Source organism: Neovison vison, chromosome 2 (assembly GCF_020171115.1).
Source record: "Neovison vison isolate M4711 chromosome 2, ASM_NN_V1, whole genome shotgun sequence".
NCBI classification, from domain to species: Eukaryota; Metazoa; Chordata; class Mammalia; order Carnivora; family Mustelidae; genus Neogale; species Neogale vison.
This window is the reverse complement of record NC_058092.1, coordinates 63973389-63996569: the sequence shown is the minus strand read 5'-3', so window position 1 is coordinate 63996569 and position 23181 is coordinate 63973389. Positions and strand designations below refer to the sequence as shown.

Below are 23181 nucleotides of genomic sequence, written 5' to 3'. Positions count from 1 at the left end.
AGGGTAACTGAGACAGAAGATAGAATTAGTGATCTGGAAGACAAACAGATAGAGAGAAAGGATCAGGAGGAAGCCTGGAACAAACAGCTTAGATCCCACGAAAGCAGAATTAGGGAAATAAGTGATGCCATGAAGCGTTCCAACGTCAGAATTATTGGAATTCCTGAAGGGGAGGAGAAAGAAAGAAGTCTAGAAGATGTCGTGGAACAAGTCCTTCATGAAAACTTTCCGAATCTCGCGAATGAAACCAGCGTTCATGTACTAGAGGCTGAACGGTCTCCACCCAAGATTATACACTCCAAAAAAACATCACGACACCTGATAGTCAAATTGAGAAATTATAATTGTAGGTATAATCTCTTGAAAGCTGCCAGGGCAAAGAGGCTCCTTACTTACAGAGGGAAGCCCATCAGAATAACGTCAGACCTGTCCACAGAGACCTGGCAAGCCAGAAGAGGCTGGCAAGATATATTCAGGGCACTAAATGAGAAGAACATGCAGCCAAGAATACTTTATCCAGCAAGACTGACATTCAAAATGGATGGAGAGATAAAGAGTTTCCAAGACCGGCAAGACTTAAAAGACTATGCAACCACCAAGCCGATACTGCAGGAAATATTAAGGGGGGTGCTATAAAAGAGGAAAAATCCCAAGAATAGCATTGAACAGAAATATAGAGACAGTCTACAGAAAGAAAGACTTCAAAGGTAACTCGATGTCAATAAAAACGTATCTATCAATAATCACTCTCAATGTGAATGGCCTCAATGCACCCATAAAACGGCACAGGGTTGCAGATTGGATAAAACGACAGGACCCATCCATATGCTGTCTACAAGAGACCCATTTTGAACCTAAAGATACACGCAGACTGAAAGTGAAGGGGTGGAGAAGCATCTTTCATGCCAATGGGACTCAAAAGAAGGCTGGGGTAGCGATTCTCATATCAGATAAATTAGACTTCAAACTAAAGACTGTAGTCAGAGATACAGAAGGACACTACATAATCCTTAAAGGGACTATCCACCAAGATGATCTAACAATTGTAAATATCTATGCTCCCAATATGGGAGCAGCCAATTACTTAAGAAAACTGTTAATCAAGATAAAGAGTCATATTGATATGAATACACTAATCGTAGGTGATCTTAACACGCCTCTTTCAGAATTAGACAGATCATCGAAGCAGAAAATCAATAAAGAAACAAGAGCATTGAACGACACATTGGACCAGATGGACCTCATAGATATATACAGAACATTCCACCCTAAAACAGCAGAATACTCATTCTTCTCAAGTGCACACGGAACCTTCTCCAGAATAGACCACATACTGGGTCACAAATCAGGACTCAGCCGATACCAAAAGACTGAGATTATTCCCTGCATATTCTCAGATCACAATGCTTTGAAACTGGAGCTCAATCACAAGGAAAAGTTCCGAAGGAACTCAAACACCTGGAAGCTAAAGACCACCTTGCTTAAGAATGCTTGGATCAACCAGGAGATCAAAGAAGAACTGAAACAATTCATGGAAACCAATGAGAATGAAGACACTTCGGTCCAAAACCTATGGGATACAGCAAAGGCGGTCCTAAGGGGAAAATATATAGCCATCCAAGCCTTGCTCAAAAAAATTGAAAAATCCAGAACACACCAGCTGTCTCTACACCTTAAAGAACTGGAGGATCAACAACAAATCAAACCAACTCCACACATAAGAAGGGAAATCATCAAGATTAGAGCTGAGATCAATGAGGGAGAAACCAGAGATACAGTAGAACGTATCAATGAAACTAGAAGCTGGTTTTTTGAAAGAATCAATAAGATCGATAAGCCACTGGCTACACTAATCCAAAAGAAAAGAGAGAAATCCCAAATTCATAAAATTATGAATGAAAGGGGAGAGATCACAACTAACACCAAGGAAGTAGAAACAATCATCAGAAGTTACTACGAACAGTTATATGCCAATAAGCTTAGCAACCTTGATGAAATGGATGCATTCCTGGAAAAATATAAACTACCAAAATTGAACCAGGAAGAAATCGACAACCTGAATAGACCGATATCTAATAACGAGATTGAAGCAGTGATCAAAAATCTCCCAAAAAACAAGAGCCCAGGACCTGACGGATTCCCTGGGGAATTCTACCAAACCTTCCAAGAAGAAATAACACCTATTCTCCTGAAGCTGTTTCAAAAAATTGAAGCAGAAGGAAAACTTCCAGACTCTTTCTATGAAGCCAGCATTACCCTGATCCCCAAACCAGGCAAGGACCATACCAAAAAGGAGAATTTCAGACCAATATCACTGATGAATATGGATGCTAAGATTCTCAACAAGATCCTAGCCAACAGGATCCAACAACACATTAAAAAGATTATCCACCATGATCAGGTGGGATTCATCCCTGGGCTACAAGGATGGTTCAACATTCGTAAATCAATCAATGTGATACAACAAATTAATAGGAGAAGAGAGAAGAACCACATGGTCCTCTCAATTGATGCAGAAAAAGCATTTGACAAAATCCAACATCCGTTCCTGATTAAAACGCTTCAAAGTATAGGGATAGAGGGAACATTCCTGAACCTCATCAAATCTATCTATGAAAGACCCACAGCAAATATCATCCTCAATGGGAAAAAGCTTGCAGCCTTCCCGTTGAGATCAGGAACAAGACAAGGATGCCCACTTTCACCACTCTTGTTCAACATAGTATTAGAAGTCCTAGCAACAGCAATCAGACAACAGAGAGAAATAAAAGGTATCCAAATTGGTAATGAAGAAGTCAAACTCTCTCTCTTCGCAGATGACATGATTCTTTATATGGAAAACCCAAAAGACTCCACCCCCAAACTACTAGAACTCATACAGCAATTCAGCAGCGTGGCAGGATACAAAGTCAATGTGCAGAAATCAGTGGCTTTCTTATACACTAACAAGGAAAATACAGAAAGGGAAATTAGAGAATCGATTCCATTTACTATAGCACCAAGAACCATAAGATACCTGGGAATAAACCTAACTAAAGAGGTAAAGGATCTATACTTGAGGAACTATAGAACACTCATGAAAGAAATTGAAGAAGACACAAAAAGATGGAAGACCATTCCATGCTCTTGGATCGGAAGAATAAACATCGTTAAAATGTCTATACTGCCTAGAGCAATCTATACTTTTAATGCCATTCCGATCAAAATTCCACCGGCATTCTTCAAAGAGCTGGAGCAAATAATCCAAAAATTTGTATGGAATCAGAAGAGACCCCGAATCGCTAAGGAAATGTTGAAAAACAAAAATAAAGCTGGCGGCATCACCTTACCTGATTTCAAGCTTTATTACAAAGCTGTGATCACCAAGACAGCATGGTACTGGCATAAAAACAGACACATAGACCAGTGGAACAGAGTAGAGAGCCCTGATATGGACCCTCAACTCTATGGTCAATTAATCTTCGACAAAACAGGAAAAAATATACAGTGGAAAAAAGACAGTCTCTTCAATAAATGGTGCTGGGAAAACTGGACAGCTATATGTAGAAGAATGAAACTCGACCATTCTCTTACACCGTACACAAAGATCAACTCAAAATGGATAAAAGACCTCAACGTGAGACAGGAATCTATCAGAATCTTAGAGGAGAACATAGGCAGTAATCTCTTCGATATCAGCCACAGCAACTTCTTTCAAGATACGTCTCCAAAGGCAAAGGAAACAAAAGCGAAAATAGACTTCTGGGACTTCATCAAAATCAAAAGCTTCTGCACAGCAAAGGAAACAGTCAAAAAAACAAAGAGGCAACCCACGGAATGGGAGAAGATATTTGCAAATGACAGTACAGACAAAAGGTTGATATCCAGGATCTATAATGAACTCCTCAAACTCAACCCACACGAAACAGACAAACACATCAAAAAATGGGCAGAAGATATGAACAGACACTTCTCCAATCAAGAAATACAAATGGCTATCAGACACATGAAAAAATGCTCCTCATCATTAGCCCTCAGGGAGATTCAAATTAAAACCACATTGAGATATCACCTTACACCAGTTAGAATGGCCAAAATTAACAAAACAGGAAACAACATGTGTTGGAGAGGATGTGGAGAAAGGGGAACCCTCTTACACTGTTGGTGGGAATGCAAGTTGGTGCAGCCTCTTTGGAGAACAGTGTGGAGATTCCTCAAGAAATTAAAAATAGAGCTTCCCTACGACCCTGCAATTGCACTCCTGGGTATTTACCCCAAAGATACAGATGTCGTGAAAAGAAGGGCCATCTGTACCCCAATGTTTATAGCAGCAATGGCCACAGTCGCCAAACTATGGAAAGAACCAAGATGCCCTTCAACGGATGAATGGATAAGGAAGATGTGGTCCATATACACTATGGAGTATTATGCCTCCATCAGAAAGGACGAATATCCAACTTTTGTAGCAACATGGACGGGACTGGAAGAGATTATGCTGAGTGAAATCAGTCAAGCAGAGAGAGTCAATTATCATATGGTTTCACTCATTTGTGGAGCATAACCAATAGCATGGAGGACAAGGGGCGTTAGAGAGTAGTAGGGAATTTGGGTAAATTGGAAGGGGAGGTGAACCATGAGAGACTATGGACTCTGAAAAACAGTCTGAGGGGTTTGAAGTGGCGGGGGGGTGGGAGGTTGGGGTACCAGGTGGTGGGTATTATAGAGGGCACAGCTTGCATGGAGCACTGGGTGTGGTGAAAAAATAATGAATACTGTTTTTCTGAAAATAAATAAATTGGGGAAAAAAAAAAAAAATTGACTCCTCCCCCCCAGAAAAACTTACTTAGAAACAAGTCCGGGAAACCAGTAAAATGTAGTCGGCCAGTTCCTGATAATAGAGCCCAGAATACAAGGACGAGTCAGGCCAGGTGGAAACATCCAATCAGTAAAAGTACACATACTGCCTCCCTAACCACCAAAGAATGTAAACTTCACCTTTTGGGCACCAAACTTGAGCGCCAATTCTGACCAGAATAATAGGTTAGTTCAAACAGCTACTATAGGGTAAATTGTAATTCAATTGGCCACCTGCGTGTGACCTAACATGACTATGCGACTTTCTCTGTGTGTTACGATCTCATTGGCCACCTATGTGTGGCCAGGCTTTCGCTCTATAAAAGGTAGTCTGGGTAGCTCAGTGGGTTAAGCCGCTGCCTTCGGCTCAGGTCATGATCTCAGGGTCCTGGGATCGAGTCCCGCATCGGGCTCTCTGCTCAGCGGGGAGCCTGCTTCCTCCTCTCTCTCTCTGCCTGCCTCTCTGCCTACTTGTAATCTCTCTCTGTCAAATAAATAAATAAAATCTTTAAAAGGTAGTCTGTAAGATGGGGAGGGGTCGCTCTCTTCGGAGACGGCCCTGGCCAGTCAGTCTGACTTCTAATGCTTGGCATAAAATAAAGCTTTAGATAACTTTCACTTTGTCTCAGTCTCGTTTCGTTTAATAACGGACCTAACAAAACTAAACGTGCATTGAGGACCTACCACATGCCGAGCAGTGAGCTGGGCACCTCGGACAGGGGTTATCTTATTTAGTCTCACAATGACCCTATAGGTTTGGATTTATTATTTTTACAATGGAAAAACAGACTCAGACAGGTTAAGTAATGTGCCCACCCACACAGCTGGCAAGCAGAAAAGCCAACATTGTGAGCTGTTAGTTTAGACAACAATGGACCCCACAAGGGTAAATTTAGAGGATTTGGGAGCACGGATTTTTGGGGGGGGAAATTTTCCTGACCCTGTTCTTTGAGCTCAGTGCCAACTGTTTTTGGCTGACTGACATTGATAAATGTCAATTTCCAATAACTTCTTCTGACCAATTCTGATCTTTATTTAGGGGGTTTTGACAAAAGGCTGAAAATGTAATCGAAACACTAATGGACACTGTCATAATGAAATAGCACTTAGCAAAGGCAAACCAACAGAAATTCACAGACTCAGCATTAGGCACCATGTTAAATCGGCATCTGTACAGACAGTGTCCAAATCAAGGGGTGGCCCTTCAAGGCAAATTATGTGGCTCATTGCTAGGGCAAGCCAAAGCTGGAAGAGCCAAATTACAGATCAGCTCCTCAGTAAAATTGAATTTGACACCTCTTTCCTCAGGAGACTAGGAATTATCTTCCCCAACATGCACTTTAGAACATCAATGTCAGCCCATCTGCTATATAAATTTAGATCTCAATACACTATGTAAAGCCTTTTTTTGCTGTGGTCATTAGCAGAGAGAAAAACCTCCAAAGGTCCCACCATTAAATGAAGACCCACAGCATCTGTTTGAGCCCCTGGGGAGCCTGTCATTGTACAACAGCTCTTAGGGAAGGACTGGGGCGGCGGGGGGGGGTCCTGGAAAGCGAGTAGGACAACAGTGTGCTAGAGGGTCAGGAGACCTAGGTGCTGGCCACACTCTGCTGCTCTAGCTGTATGACTGTGGTCAAATAAAATGAAAAAAAAAAAAAAATTCAGGGTTGCAAAGAATATAAAAGGTCTGTTAGCTCAGACATGTTCCCAGTATTTGAATGCCTTTCATGACATCACCGCTAAGTTTTGATTCAGTTTATGCTGTACACTGAAGAATAACTTGAAGCCAGGGGATCTACTTCCATCGCCTCTCTAGAGCTCTATAACTTCTGAGAACCTTGGAGAAGACACTGTGACCTGAGCATTGGAGGTTGAAGACAGCCTGAAGTCTGAAAAACAACTAACTCTTAACAATATTGGAGAATAGGAAGAGGTCACTAGCTCATGCTTACGGAAAGTGATCAATTAATTGGTCAAGGTGAAGTAGTCATGTGAGGTTCCAAAATACAAAGGAAAAGAGGAGTCCTGGATACCGTTGGCTTGCCACTTAAAATGCTGAAGACACGTTGTCTGCGTACAAGGTCTGGCCATAGAGAAAAAAGAGCCTACCTATAACAGTATAGGTAGAGCCTACCTATAACAAAGAGACTCGACCATAGAGCAATGCTGCTCCAACTGTGGTTGTGAACTGGTGAAGGTCCACACATTGTTACGAGGCTGCAAGGAGTTGGGAGCTCACACTCGACATGCACAGCACGTCGCTTGCTCCGGTTGACCTCAGGTGTGCTTCTGTGTCCACCGAGACTTTCTCAGTGAAGGAAGCAGCCTATCGGTTCATACTGTGATGCAAGCCCCTCATCTTGGCCTAAAGGGTAATAAACAGCTCACAGACTGGCTGCATTGCGGAGCAGTGTTAAAGAGCAATAGGGTGGGCTTTTCCCCATGGGACTCGAATGAACCTCTAATGGCAGCTCTTTCTTCATTCCGCAAGGCACAACCTCCCGAAACTGCCAAGAGCAGGCACATCCTTTTTATCATTCAGAGGCTGGCGCAGCGTCTCACGCAGACCACTGGAGAGCCTTCAGGGATCCCCTGGCTTCAGGTTATTCTGACACACACCCAAACAGCCTCACACGGCTACCAGAGGAATCTTTTCGAGACACAGCTAAACAGCCACTCAGCTCAGAATCTCTGCGAGATCTCCATTGCCAACTAGAATAGTATTAACCTTTGAGTTTAATCACCAGCCATTCTTTGACACCCCTAATCCCTGGGATTATTCATCATTCCCAAAACACATTACATACCCTCATCCATCTGTGCTTTACACTCATGTTGTTTCCTTTACTCAGAATACTCTTTCCCTTCTATCCACCTATAAATTCCTATTCATCCTTTAACAGCTGGTTCAGAGAACACCTGCTCTAGAAGTCTCATCAACTCTCCCAGAAGGAACTCCATACTCAGACCTTCTTGAGAAGCTGGTTAGTGCCATGATTAACGGGACAGATTCTGGAACCTGATTCCTCCTGTCTGTAGAACCTCAGGCAAGTGACTTCACATCGCTGTGCCTCAGTTTCCCTGTCTGTGCTTTCTCTGATATATTATAAGCTCTGAGGATATAGACACTTCACGGGTTTCATGTATCCCTTCATCTCTGCCCATAGCACGATGTCTGGCGCATTGAAGGCACTAATCAAACTGGGGTGTTCAATACATGTGAAATGCTATAGACGGGGGAAGCCAGAAACTGCCGGAAACAGTGCCTGACTCCAGGCACTGCTCATGCCTCAGAAGGCAGTTCAGAAAAGAACGCCAGGCCTAAATCCCCCAACCTAACTCACCCTAACTACAGAAAGAGACACCACTTTCAACTTGGACTATTCTGCTCTCCGGCCTCTGGAAAGTGTCTGTACTTTCCTATCGCCACACTCGTTACCTAAAAACTGGAAAAAGAAACTGTCTCCCCTCTCTGTCATCACTCATCTCTGCTCAGACCGGGCAGGAGCCTGAAACAGGGGTGGCCCTCTGCGCTTGCCAGCAAAGGGCCTCACCAGGGTTCCCGACTCAGCCACTCAACAGCTGCATGATCTTGGGCAAAGTCATTAACATTGCCCAATTTCCTCATCCCAAAAGTGTGGACACAGTTTCCAACCGGTCATTAAAGAGAATAAGCAGGTAACAGAAGAGTGTATAGTTTATAGTATGAAGCACTAGGTAAATATCAAGAGTTCTTACTAGATAATAGTAAAACTACTAATTACCAGGTACTTACTTACTGACAGGCACTGTGCTAAGTGCTTTGTTCGTTATCTTATTTAATCCTTACAAACAATGCCGTAGCTACTATTATTCCAACAGTAATTAAGGTAAGCAAGAAGGGCTGGTTCTGCCTGGCTTAAGCGTTGTTTTGTTTTGTTTTAATAAGGAGAAGACAGAGAAGAAGTGGGGAATGGGTTGTTTTTTGTTTTTGTTTTTTTAAGATACTGGAGTCCTTCAAAGAACTAATCAATCCCTAAGCATCCAGGCCAGGCTGGGGTGGGGACCAGGGGCAACCTCAGAAACCGCAGCCGCCACAGCTGATATACCTGCTCTCCAGACTGTAGGCACAATGGTGCCTCAACACCAAGGGCCTCTCCCTCTGCATTTCAAATTTCTAGCCTAGAGAAGCTAACTGGCCTGACTCAACCAGTCATCATGGCCGGGGAGCAGAACCACACTGCACAGATAGCACACCATTAGTGAGGGAGGTAGTTATTGAGTCAGCCAGCAAGACATTCCTACAGGGATCTACTGTGTTTCGATGTCGTAAGTGAAGACTCTGGTTTTAGAACTCAGGTTTGCCCAAGGTCCTGTGGCTTGTAATTGATGGAGCCAGGTGTCCAACCAAGTCTCTGATATTAAAGCAAGAACTCTGAGACTCCCCATGGCCTATTTTCCAACAAAATGGATCCAGGAAATGGCTTCATGAATATTTTCACTAAGTTGTCAAAAATAAATAAGGATTCCTTCTGCATTACCTTCAGTGACCATCTGCTGGGTGGAGCCACCCCACCAAGCCTTCAATCCTGCCTCCTCCATGTATTAGCTGTGTGACTCTGAACAGGTTACTCAACTTCTTTGGGCCTCTTTGTGGGCCACGATGAGGATTAAGTGAAGTAATATATGAAAGGCCTTTAAAACCATGGGTAAGCAAAAGATCTAGAAGAGGGGTGCCTGGGTGGCTTAGTGACCTGCCTTTGGCTCAGGTCATGATCCCAGGGTCCTGGGATCGAGCCCTGAATCGGGCTCTCTGCTCTGCGGGGAGCCTACTTCCTCCTCTCTCTCTGCCTGCCTCTCTGCCTACTTGTGATCTGTCAAATAAATAAATAAAATCTTTAAAAAAAAAAATCTAGAAGAGAAGACACAGTCCTGAAAAACCAGGAATCCTACTAACTGAGGAATCCTACTAACTGATTTCAAAACACACAATAAACTACAGTAACTAAAACAGCACAATATTGATGAAAGAATAGACATTAGATCAATGGAACAGAATAGAGAGTCCAGAAACAGAGCCACACAGATTGACTCAAGTGATCTTTGACAAAGGAACATAGAATTCAATGGGGAAGACAGTCTTTTCAACAAATGGTGCTTGAATAATTGTATCTCCAAATGCAATAAAAAATAGAAGAAGAAGAAGAAGAAGAGGAAGAAGAAGCAGCAGCAGCTAAACACAGACCTTACCTTGCTCACAAAAATTAACTCAGAATGGATCATAGACCTAAATGTAAAATGCAAAATGATAAAACTTTTAGGAAAGAACAAAGGAGGACATCCAGGTTACCCTGGATTTAGAAATGAGTGTTTAAAGACAACTCCAAAAGCGCAACCTAAGTTAGACTTTATTAAGATTGAAAACATTTGCTTCTGCAAAAGATAACTGTTAAAAGAACGAAAAGATAAGCCACAGAAGGTTATAGATATTTGTAAACACGTATCTGACAAAGGGCTTGTATCCACAGAATTCATATAACTTGACAAGAAAGCCCAGTTAAAAATGGATTTGGGGAGTAGGGGCTGGGTGGCTCAGTCGGTTAAACATCTGCCTTAGGCTCAGGTCATGATCTCAGGGTCCTGGGATCAAGCCCCTCATCAGGCTCCCCTCCCCGCTGCTTGTGCAATCTTTCTCTCTTTCTCTCTCCAAAAATAAATAAGGTCTTTTTTTTTTTTTAAGATTTTATTTATTTATTTGACAGACAGAGAACACAAGTAGGCAGAAAGGCAGGCAGAGAGAGAGGAGGAAGCAGGCTCTCTGCTGAACAGAGAACCCCATGCGCGGCTGGATCCCAGGACCCCGAGACCATGACCTGAGCCAAAGGCAGAGGCTTAATCCACTGAGCTGCCCAGGCACCCCTAAATAAGGTCTTTTAAAAAATGGGTGGGGGATACTGGGTGGCTCAGTCAGTTGAATATCCAACTCTTGATTTCAGGGCAGGTCATATCTCAAGGCCCTGAGATCAAGCCCCACCTCGGGTTCCATGCTCAGCGGGAGTCTGCTTGAGATTCTCTCCCTCTCCCTCCCCCTCTGCTTTTTCCCTGGTTCATGCAAATGCTCTCTTTTGCTCTCGCTCTCTCTCTAAAATAAAGAAATAAATCTTAAAACAAACAAACAAACAAACAATAAGAATGGATGAAGGATCCGAAAAAAGATATATTGATAGGAAATAAGAATATGAAAATATGTAACATCATTTGTTATTAGGGAATTACAAAATAAAACAAGAATGAGATACCACTGCATATACGTTAGAATGGCTAAAATAAGAAAACAATTTGACAACGCCAGCTGCTGGAGAGGAGATGGAGCAATAAGAACTCTCATTCTTTACTGGTAGGAATGCAAATGCAACAGCCAATTTGGAAGACAGACTGACAATTTCTTAAATATAGTCTTAGCATACAATGCAGCAATCTCACTTCAAAGGTATTTACCTACCTGATTTCAGAACTATGTCCACAGCAAAACCTGCATGCAAATTTGTAACCATTTTATTCATAATTGCTAAAAAATTGGAAGCAACCAAGATGTCCTTAAATGGGTGAATGAATAAACAAACTGGAATAAATTCACACATTGGAATATTATTCACTAATAAATGAAAATGGACTATCATCCATTTACTGGTATCATGGAAGGATACCAGTAAGTCTTAAATGTGTATTGCTAAGTAAAAGAAGTCAATCTGAAAAGGCTACATACTGCATTATTACAATTACATGACATTCTTGAAAAGGCAAAACTATAGAGGCAGTTAAAAAGTCAATGGTTTGGGGGCACCTGGGTGGCTCAATCAGTTAAGCAACTGACTCTTGATCTCAGGGTCGTTGAGTTCAAACCCTGCATTGGTCTTCATGCTGGGCAGGGAAACTACTTTAAAAAAAAAAACAAATAGTTTCTAAGAATTGGAGAAGGGTTAAATAGATGAGCAGGTGAAACAACGAATTTTTAGGCATAATGTTTAATATATGTAAACTTAAAATAATCATTTAGAAGCTCAGGTGAATCTTAGGATGAAATACAGAATGTGACAGGACAATCTAACTGTATTAAAAATGTATGAAACAACCTTAATAAATAGCGAAGAAAAATGGTGCGACCTAAGTGACTTTGGAAGTGAAGAGACTATACATAAGTGCTCTACTCTAGTTGATAAAACTATTTCCATAGGGACATGGGTTAACACCTCGGATAGTGGTATACATGTGTAGTGGACTGAACAATTAAGTAAATGCTGGCAGATGGAGTAAAGTTCATCACTGTTGGAGCAGGAGAGTATAGATAAGCCAGGGGAGGAGACTGGAAAGATCCATGCGGCAACTGGTCAGAGTTGGAGATACTAGTATGAACCCTTAGCTTAATACAGACACAGAAGGTTACATGTAAATGCAGCGATAGATTAGGGTACACACATATATTTCCCTCCTCTGACAGCTGGGAGAACCCATAGACAATAGCACCCTTGTAGCAACAAGCATACCTAGAGCCCAGATCTTGGTCTCTTGATCCTTGGAGACATGACTGATTCTAGGAAAGGGTCAGGAGATGTACCAGATGAACCTAGAATATCTTGTAGTGTCAGAAAATAAGTAAATGCTCAAAGACAACAGCAACAAGAATGAAACTCACAGTGATGGAGGTAGATCAAAGAGACCCAAAAGCCAACTGAATGAGGTCCCAGTGACCAAATCTGGAAAAATTGGAGCAAACAAAATAAACAGTATTTTATTATAACCCAGAGTGTAAAATAAATCTCCATGAATCCATACTGATAAAAATAATTGAATAAATAAATACATGGGCAAGAAGAGACAAATTTCCTGTGCATAATTGTAAAAAAGAAAAAATGTGTGTAGCCACTCTGCCATCAAGTAGGTGAAGCATATCTCCCCACTGTTTAGGTGTGGGAGGCACATAATGACTTTCTTCCAATGGCACGTTATGGATGGGGGGGGTAGTAACTTCGCAGGGAGGAAACCTGCCAAACACTACTTCAGCTAGGTGGTAAAGGTCAGTAACAACCATGATAACTCAGTATATGCCCTTGATATGATGTGATGAGAACTACACTTTATTTCTGCGGTCTTCCTCTCAAAATTCCATAGCCCCATTTTAATCATGAGAAAGCCCCAGACAAATTCCAATGCAGTGACATTCTGCAAAATACCTGACCAGGGCTCGTCAAAATTGCCAAGGTCATCAAAAACAAGGGAAGTCTGAGAGACAGGCTGAAAGTCTGAGAAACAGAGGACCTTAAGGAGACTTGACAACTAATGTAGTGTGTGTGGTTCTTTCTGGAACAGAAAAAGGACATTAGGTCAAAACTAAAAAAAAAAAAAAAAAAAAAAAAAAAATCTGTATAAAGCCTAGACTTGAGTTAATAACAGTGTATCCCTATCGGTTCAGTAATGGCAACAAATGTGCCATTCCAGTGTAAGATGCTAATAATAGAGGAAACCGGATGTGTGGTAATAGGAACTCTCCGTACTGTCTTCACAGTTTTTCTGTAAATCTAAAACTGTGCTAAAATATAAAGTTCATGAAAACAAACAATTAGAAATAAGCCACACCTGGAACATGGTAATGCTATATAATTATTAGCTATAATGATGGTGGGACTCCATAGATCTGGGGTAGAGCCCAAGGGGGAAGATTTCCTAAGTGAGTCCTTTATGTTCTTCCTGTACAAATTCAGGTTCACAGGCCAGAAATTAAGCTGTCATTGTACTAGTCGCCAAGCAACAACCACTCCCAAACCGTGTACAGCAAACCAGGAACAGCATTGCCCATAGCTCTCTGGATTAACACTGGTGACCTTCTAGGGAGAAGCTCCTCCAATTCCACAATTAAAGGACAGGTCACCTCATACATCCTCCAAGGCTGCCAAGAAAATAAATAGATAAAAAGATTGGTGGAAACGTAAATATTTCAATAAAGAGATGCCTCGTAATAGGAAGGCAGTTCTGACCAAAGGCCAAGGAACTGACCCCGCACAGCAGCTGCCAGATGACCTAAAAGCCCCAGAAGTCAGAACAGTGGTTTTGTTAAATGGTAGAACTCCCTGATGTATTGAGAGTGAAATACGGCTTGTATTTCTCTTGCTTCAAGTCTTAAATCCTCTCTAAATGGAAAATCTTCCGTCAGGTTGATCCATACCAACCATGGCACTCTTCAGCTCTTCCCCAAATAAACAGGATGGACAGAGAGAGTTGAGTCCTCCTCTCCCAACCTCAACACAACCGTGCTGCAGCCACATTTGAACCAAGTACCTGGGCAAAGGACAAGAGCAGGCTGGATGTACAGCACTTGCCCTGGGAAGTGTAAAAAAGCCCCAAGGTTACAATCACATTTCATTAATGAAACACAAATAAGCAGGGACTGGCTTCATTTACAACAGGAGTTTCCAGACACTAATCTTCCCCCTGCCTGGCTGGGCAGGAGAGTGTTGTTCTATTCCTAACACACCTTGAGAGTGGAGGCTGGGACACCAAGTAGCACCTTAGACGCAATCTGCTTCTGGGGACTCCAACAAGAAAACCACCAGTGTTTCCCGTGTACTATTGCTTTAAGAGTGGCGACAGTGCCCTCTAGTGGGGGAGAAAGGACCCTGCATGCAGGGTGGAAACCCGCGCCCATCGCCCCAGGTACTGCTCAGGTGTAGTGTACTCGGTTCCTGCTTCCTGTTTTCTCCTTTTCGTAATCCTAGTGGTGTTCCAAGAGAATCATCCACCCACCAAGCACAAGAAAATTCCTAGGGAAATGAACAGATTCATTTTCAGAGGGACTGGACCGGGTTCAGCTTTACCTCTCTTCCAACTTGTGACTGCCTGGATTTGTAGCTCGTTCTCCACCCTGAAAATGCCGCTCCGACTGCAGATCCCAGAACCGGCATCTCCTCCCCACTAACAAAGATCAAGCCAAGTCACTAAGCCAGTAGTAAAAGTGGTAAAGAACAAATGTGACTGGGAAAAAAAAATGGCCCATTTCCAAGGGGCCCACCTTTGGATAAACACCAGAAAGGGGAAGATTTCCTGATTTCAACAGATCTTTCTCTCAGACCTAAGAAAATAAGAAGCAAAGGGGCTCGGAGTCAATGGCCTGATACGGAATATGACTTTTGCCAACCGGGTCACCTCATTAGAAGGCAAAATAAAGTCACTCAAAGAAAACTGTGTTTATTGTTTCAAACAAAATACAATCTTGTTTTGTTTTTTAATTTAAAATTAGCAACACAGAACAAGCTATACCAACAATAAAACACAAAAGAGTCTGACTTGAAAAAGTGGGAATGGACCATCTTCCCGGGACTCATTCCGTGCTTTATTTTAAAGAATGAGGAATATGCCTGATTGGAATCCCCTCCCACAAAGAGTCTGTTGGCCAGAGACAGCTATTTGGTCTCATATGCACACACAGGCAGGTGAGGCCCTGAGTGGGGAGCAATCCTAGGGGCTGATCTGTCTCCCAGAGGCTCACAAGCACTCTCTAACCAGCCTGCATGTACTTGGAGCCCTGGGGAAGCAGGAATGGGCCTGGTGTAGTTGAAGTCATTCTGGCAGCAAAAAGGGAAGGACAGGAGGAGAGCATTATCAGTGTCCTTCAAGTACAGGCAAACACATGGCATGCAAATAGGCAATACCCACAAGAAAAAATATCCACAGCTGTATTCAAAGGGATGCAAATTAAAGGGGAGATGCTGTATCATCTTCAGCTTATCGGATTGGCCCAGTGGAAAAGAATGACACATCCCTTACTGAAAAAGACCCAAGGAAAGAAACACCAGGAACCAAGACAATGAAGAGTATAAAAATGTTTTCCCCATTTCTGGAAACCAGAAGCATCCCCTTAAAAAACGTGCTCTCCTTAACGCCCAGAAATTCCCTTCTGGGAATTCTAAAGAAAGACTTGGGCAAGCTTTTCCAACATGAAGCTCTTTCTCTCAAAAGTTTATGAATGATTGCATAATAGGACTTAAACTTTGTGCTTGTGAGAAATAAGCAAACGAAAGGACAGAAATCAATGCCAAAATGCATCCAAGAATTAGGGAACATGATGATGAAAGCTCTGGATCTTTTTCTCACTTGTCCAGTGGACATGATCTTTGGCTAATCCATGACTGGAAGCCTCTGCAGAGCAGAGCTCAGAATAATTTGTCATGTTTCTAGCTAGTTTCAGGAGTTGGATTCCCACACAAGCATTTTGTTTCCAATGTAAATGTTTCTGGTCTGCTGGGGCCTTTTGTTTCTGCAAGAGACCACAGTCAACACCCTCAGGGGATGTGTCCCCCTGGGCACAGGCTGGTTGAAGCCTCAGGCTCAGCCTGGAGAATCCCACAGATGCTTCACTCTTGGCATTCTCAAAGGCTTGGGAGGCATTTCAGAATCTAAGAGAGCCCATTCTCGCCTAGTGCAGTGCTTTATAAACAAGCCTGACCCTTCCATCCGGAGGAGCTCCCCAAATGTGTGATGTGCAAAAGTCACACGCCTCATCACACCTGGCGAGGCATGCTTAGAAGCTGCTTTTCTGTGATAAATATTTGCACCACGTCTTCAATAACCTGGACAGTAATGAGCCATTGTTAAGGCGATGGCTGTCGGGCTCTTCTAGGATGGATCAGCCGTGCCCTTGGAAAAGCAAAAAGCTAGAAGACCAAGTAAACACTAAAGACATGACAATGACAAGAAGACATGAATAATAAATGCCTTCAAAAATATGATCTTCCTGGGAGACTTTATTTACACACTCAGCCATTTTTCGCTCTTTCTCTGGCTCTCGAAGGGGATTTAATCCCTTTGACAATTTTTCACTCAGAAAAAGACTAACAAACCCACGTTGGTGAGGGAGATATTGTTCCATTAATCAGGCGCAGGAAGCCTCATAAATCATGACAAATCTAAATTTCTGCCTTGAGTAACCAAGTGGAAGGAGCACTGAAGTGGGAGTCAGGAAACCTGGATGCTTGTGACCTTGTATCTCAAAAACTGGCTCTGTGACCTTGGGGCTCAGTTGCCTTTCTGAGTTTTGAATTCATTCTCTGTTTTTGAAAAAAAAAAAAAAAAAGTCTGGGACCGTTTAGAAGGGATATGGGATAATAGATGGACTAGAGCCGGCACTCCTTCCCATTCCCTCAGCCTTTACTATTTCCGAGCACATGGACCTGACCTCGCACAGCCAGCCCCTCATCTCCTTGCCAGAAGACCCTTCACCTCTCAGGGTAACTTGGAGGGGCTTGTGCTCCAGGACGTCCCAGACTCTCCCCCTGGGATTGAGGTCCAATTGCCACAAGGATTGCTAGCTTGAAAACAGCCTTCCTCCCCCGTCTCATTCCCCCCACTCCCCTGCCGGTGTTTCCTGGGATCAGCTCTCCTATAAATTATGTGCTCTGGAATCCTTCTCTCAGCTTCCGCTTCTGTGGGAACTCAAACTAGGACAGGGAGTTATACGCCTTTCTATCGGGGGCTTAGGCTTTTTAAACAGCCTGTCTTTATGTGGTTAATCCTTCCTTGTGATGTAGGAAATAGGCAATTTTCTCCAGTAGGCTGACTGGAGTGTAAACTTTTGAAAGTAACACAGCCTGGTGTCCTTATCTCCCTGCTAATATCTCAAGGCAGTTCCTGCAGCTCCTCTTAGTCTAGAATCCCCGGCGAAGGCCAAGGCAGCGATCTAAGCGCATCTCCCCTCTCTGCGGCAGGATGGAGGGCCGCGATCCCACATCCCCTAGGGTAGGGTTTACCAGTGTGTTACTGCTGGCTCAGAAAGGGGCTCGAAGGCCAGCAACGTCAGGTTGAGAAGCAGGCTGAGTGGGAGTTGTGCCTGAAGCTTCAAGGCCCAGCCCCTCCCTTTCAGAGTCCAGAGTGGTTGAAATACCAAGGCCCAGCCAGGCCTAAAACAGAGGTGTAGAAAGGCCTAGCTCTTCAGAGAACCAGCCCATCTGTAGCTTGGCAGAGACAAGCCAAGACCTATGGAGGGAGCCACCTCTGGGTCCTCGCCCGCTGCACATCCGGGCTACCCTGAGAGCATCTCTGGATGGATCTTTGTGCCCAGTCTGAGGGGCTGTAGTTGTCACCGTCCAGCTAGAACAGAGGTGGGAAGCAAGGAGTGAGTGACGCCAACTTAAAAGAATGGTGCCCTTCGCACCAAAGCACAACGTGTCAAAGCCGGCCCACCGGCGTGGTGACTGGCAAAGATGTCCCTACAGACAACATAAAGCGGCCCTTAAATGGGGATGGAGAATGTGACCTTCAGTCCTAGATGTTCTTAGAGGTCGTCAAGCCCAATCTGTTCAATTCACAGAGGAGGAAGGGCCATCCAGACACATGTAGGCTTCACTTGCATCACACGGAAGCTCCGATTCTCAACAGAGCTCTTTCCAGCACCGCTGCTGGAGTGAACAACTTCACAGCATCTTCATGCTCTAGGGAGGGCCCTGTATTTAAGAATGTCTCCATATCCCAGGGCACCTGGATGACTCCGTCAGCTAAGCCTCTGCCTTCAGCTCAGGTCCTGATCCCAGCCAGGGTCCTAGGATCGAGCCCCAGGTCGGGTTCCCTACTTCTCTCTCTGGCTGCCACTACTCCCACCCCTCCCTGCACTCTTCCAAATAAATAAACAAAACATTTAAAAAAAAAGAATGTCACCATATGATCCAGGAAATGTCGCCCAGCATACCAAACACCTCCTAAAAGTCCTCCTTTGCCTACAGATCTGCGTATGAACTCATAGGAATGCCAGACTCCCAGGGAATATACCGCTTTCTACTGCATCATGGAGTCACCTTTACGTATGAGCCTTTTCTTTTACATGTCTGGGCACAGAAGGCAGAGACCAGCAACATTATGCTCCTCACTCTACTTAGCTGAATGGCGTGTGATGGCAAAACGCTGCATGTTTGTCTTTGAAACTAAAATGATTATTATGGCTCAGGCACACATATGACGAAAAAGATTCAGGCCCTAGGACCCCACATACTGGAAAACCAGAGAGTATAACCTGCTTTATCTTGGCCATTTAATGAGCGATAACCAAACGCCACACACCGTGCTTCAAATTTCACATGAATTATCTGATCGGATTCTTGCCACGATACTACAAGGCAGGCACCTGTCCCCATTTCACAGATGAAGAAACTGAGGCTTAGAAAAGACCATCAGTCATGGTGACACAGCTAGCCAATGGGCAAATCTGGGGATAAAAGTCTCCCTGGTTTCAAGCCTTTGCTATCCTACCTCCCAAATAAATACATATTTGTATTCATTTAGGTAATCCCCACCTTGGAGCAGAACACACTTAAGATGGTGACATAAGGAAAAATAGAAAAGCTGTATTAGAAAGGGCTTGGGAGACTAGGGAGGGTTTATGAGAGAGAGGACAAGTTATGACTTGGCTGCCACTGAGCCCCCTGGGGACAGGAGACATGCTGTGGAAGAGAAAGAATGACATACTTTCCTGCGGCTCGGTGGAAAGCCAGCATCAGCAGCCTTAAAACACACATGGGGCCCAGTGTCGTCCACGAAAATGTACTCTGTGAAAAAGAGCACTGCAATTTCCCAGCATTTGTTTATACATTGTGGGAGTGTCTGGATTCTTTCTGAGGGGAGGTGGGAGAGGGGGGAGGGCGGGAGCCAATTACAAAGAGAAAGCAATTTCAAAAAATATATGGGGGGAAAATATTAAGCATACTTGCCTAAAAGTAGAAACCTATTTGCCCAAAAGGGCAGGGGGGGGTGGTGAGATGCAAAAAAGAAATCCAGAAAGAAAAAGTCCTCGAGCCCCTCACAACCCTCCCACCTGAATTCTTAGACCATTCTCACCTCCCAGGATGAGCAGTTGACATTTCCGCAACCCAAGCTTTGTTACATACCGAAGAAATGCCTTTCAGGAGAAAAGAAATGTTGGGGAAACATTCCCATTCACAGTCTCTCGAGGATACCAAGCGTTCGCCTCAAGGGCTCGATGAGGACACAGATGTACAGAGCACAACGCCACAGCCCGCTCGGCAGCCGGAGACACACATGCGGCTTGCTGTACCAGAAACCCAATGTTGGATTTGCTCTATTCATTTATACATTTACTGAGCATAGTCCACCGTAAAGAAAGAGGCAAACACGAATGCCCCACGCTCCTTGTTCAGCTTACAAGGAACTGGATTACCAGGCAGAATGTACTTACTGATAAGACAGGTACAAACAACAACGTTCCAAGTGCGGGAACATTCCGATGGGGAAAGAGCTCCGAGACTTTTGGGGAGACACGGTACTTAGGATGTTAGACTCCGAAGAGTACAGAGAAGTAATGACGGATCAAGACAAGGGGTTTCGAGAGAGTGGATGCACACCAAGAAAGAGCAGAGAGTCAACACAAAGCCCAGGCAGGAGGTGAAACTAAAAATTCTCATTCATTCATTCAAGTAGATTTGAAACTTGAACCCAGTACCTCCTAGGGGGCTAGACCCTGCCGCACATGCTTGGGATACAGCACCACGGACAAAACAAAGATCCCGGTCCCGTGGAGCTTACATTCTAGCTGAGGGAAGATGGACAAGGGACAGGAGAAATAAGTAAACTAAGAGGTATAAGGACTACGAAGAAAAACCAAGCACGGGGGAGGACATGGGGTGTTCAGGAAGGCCAAAGCGTGGTTGGTACTGGTTGGTCTAAGAACACAGAGAGCCTTGAGGAAGAGGTGAGGTGTTTGAACTTGATTTGCCATGCACTGAAGCAGCAAGGGAGCTTTTCCGAGAAAATGCTTATAAAAGGTTGGGGTTAAAAGTCAGTGGTTGGTGGAAGTTGGCTACTGGTGGTAGCAGTTAATCCGGGGTGAAGCTGAGGATACAGAATTTGCAGCAGCACATGGGGTCATCGGACACAACATGGGAAGCAGAGAAGTACACAGCAGAGGTACCAAGGAAGAGACTGGAAGGTGCATTTCACTGCACACTGATCTCGCTAGATCCTTCCCAAGAGGGTCTGACCGGGAAAGAAATTAGGGAATGAGGCATGCAACAGCCCAATCCCACCTGGCAGTGTATTAAATGTTCTGGGCTGTCCTGTGGTTACACCAACAAAGAGAACCACATTTAGGTCTGTCTAACTCAGCATATTGCTTTGTTTTCCTGACCAATTCATTTTTTAGGGGCTGAGGGGAGGCAGAATACCGAGGAAAACCTGGCAGGATAAGCTTTGTGAAATGTTGATCAAGAGGGAAAGTAATAAAACCCTATACCTTGGAAGCAGACAATAGATTTCCAAAAGAGATGGACAGGCCAGGGCGACCGGCCAGGGCGACCACGTGACTGGGAATGGAGGGGTGTGTGGGGAGGGGACCGGGGAGGAGCTGTGAGAGTCAGAGAGGACAGGACGCCAAGTGCCACTACTGGAATCCTCAAGAACATCTCCATCAAGAGGCAAGCCACCTTCTGGGAAGGCCCAATGAATGCTAAGTCACTTCTCGGAAAGCCTCCCATCTGACAGCAATAAAAACAAGGAATTAAGAAAGGGACAATCTTCCATTTATAACAAGAGAGAGAAGTTAGGGCTGTAGACAGGCAGCTCGCTGGGTCAGCCGCACACTCAATCCAGAGAGGACGGGAACGGACGGCGAATGTTGAAGCAGCAAGAAAAGGAGAAAGTGTGGTTTTGAGTTAAGCCTCATTTAATCAAGCCAGGAATGGAAAGAACATCTTATATCATTAATCTTTTTTTTTTTTTAAATATTTTATTCATTTATCCGACAGACAGAGATCACAAGTAGGCAGACAGGCTGGCAGAGAGAGAGGAGGAAGCAGGCTCCCCGCCGAGCAGAGAGCGCGATGAGGGGCTCGATCCCAGGACCCTGGTACCATGACCTGAGCCAAAGGCAGAGGCTTTAACCCACTGAGCCACCCAGGTGCCCCTTATATCATTAATCTTGAAAGCCCACCTTGCCCACTCCCGCAGGCGTGTATGACTCAAGCATCTCTTTCCTCTGGCTGTTGGGCAGTTTGTCTGTATTTACTAAACTGCCTTCCAGCTCTTAGACGGCCATAAGTTCTTCACGAACAAAGACCTAGGACACTCTTTACGTTTATTGCCCAAGTTGGCTTAGAGCACCCACCCGCATGGGCCTGGCCAACAATGTCACCTCCTCACCCAGAGAGCTCATTTGTAAATCAATCACTGTAAGTCCACAGTGGCAAAAACACACACACAAAAACTTAGATCCAACATAAACTTCTTTTCTGATTCCACTACTCGGGAAAGTGCACTGAGAAAGCAGATGACTTAACGCATGTTAGAATTTCAAATCCCCTATTAAACCGTCCTGTGAAATTTATCTCATTGTTTGACATACATACCATTTACTTGCTGGCTCATAAATGGCATCAATTCGGTGAGGTCAGGACAGCGCCCAGGCAGATGTATCTGTTTAAACCGCCTTGTGGTCCTGAATTGAAGTGAGTTTCAAGTCACTAATAATTATCATTATTTTAAAAGAACAACACGCCTGAATAGTATTTTGACACAGAGGCACTCAGGAGACGGATGCTGTTGAACAGTACGGTGCGGGACGACCCAACCTGCAGATTCTGATTCGGGAGGTCTGGGATCCCACGTTTCTAACCTGCTCCCTGGCCATGTCCGTGCTGCTGGTACATACGCCACTCTGCCCCCATTTCTTAGTGAGGTATCAAATGAAGTGGCAAAGACACAGGGTAACAGATGAAGTGGTTCATTTACTGAGCACATCCGTGTGACGGATGCTGCTGTGGGACATTATCGGCATCCATCATTTGGTTCTCACAGCAACCGTGTGAGATGGCGGGACACGGTTCTGCAGATGAAGGGGCTGAGGCCAGAAAGGCTCCTCTTGACTTGCCCAAGGTCAGCCAGTGAGGAAGTGGCCAAGCAACTTAAAACCTGGGCAGTCTGCCTCTAGAGCCCACTCTTCCAGCCATCGCTCCGACTGCCTCTCCGGGTGACAACCTCAAGGACCCCACAGTCCTCAGGATGCACCAGTCACAGACTTTGGCACCTCACACTGTATAGTAATAATCCCATCTGCTTCCGTAGGGAAGACAGCCTCTATTTCTTTTCAAACAAAAGCTGGATACTGTTATTAGATAACTGTCCTCCCAAGTCCTTTCCTCAACCTGAGAATGCCACAATGTAATTTACTGAATGGAGAGAAAAGTGATTATGGATCCTCCAACATACAGAGGCAAGGAAAAAAAAAAAAATCCCACAATGTCCGATATTATATTTCAGTGGAACGGCTCAATTTATTTGTTTTTTATATGTTTTAAGTCCTCTTCCTGGATATAGCAT

The 23181-nt window shown here is 44.1% G+C and overlaps 1 protein-coding gene across 3 annotated transcripts in view; it reads right to left on the bottom strand.

Annotated features, from left to right (window-relative positions):
- The window catches only part of ST6GALNAC3 (ST6 N-acetylgalactosaminide alpha-2,6-sialyltransferase 3), a 530587-nt gene that overhangs the window by 435289 nt on the left and 72117 nt on the right, over positions 1-23181 (bottom strand). The window contains exon 1 of one of the 3 annotated variants that reach the window (XM_044238487.1): positions 22212-22235. The exons of the other annotated variants lie outside the window; for them this stretch is intronic. Within the exon in view, the coding sequence (XP_044094422.1) occupies positions 22212-22214 (3 nt within the window). The 5' untranslated portion in view covers positions 22215-22235. Of the gene's footprint in view, positions 1-22211; positions 22236-23181 lie in introns of those variants that run through there. 3 annotated transcript variants of the gene reach the window in all.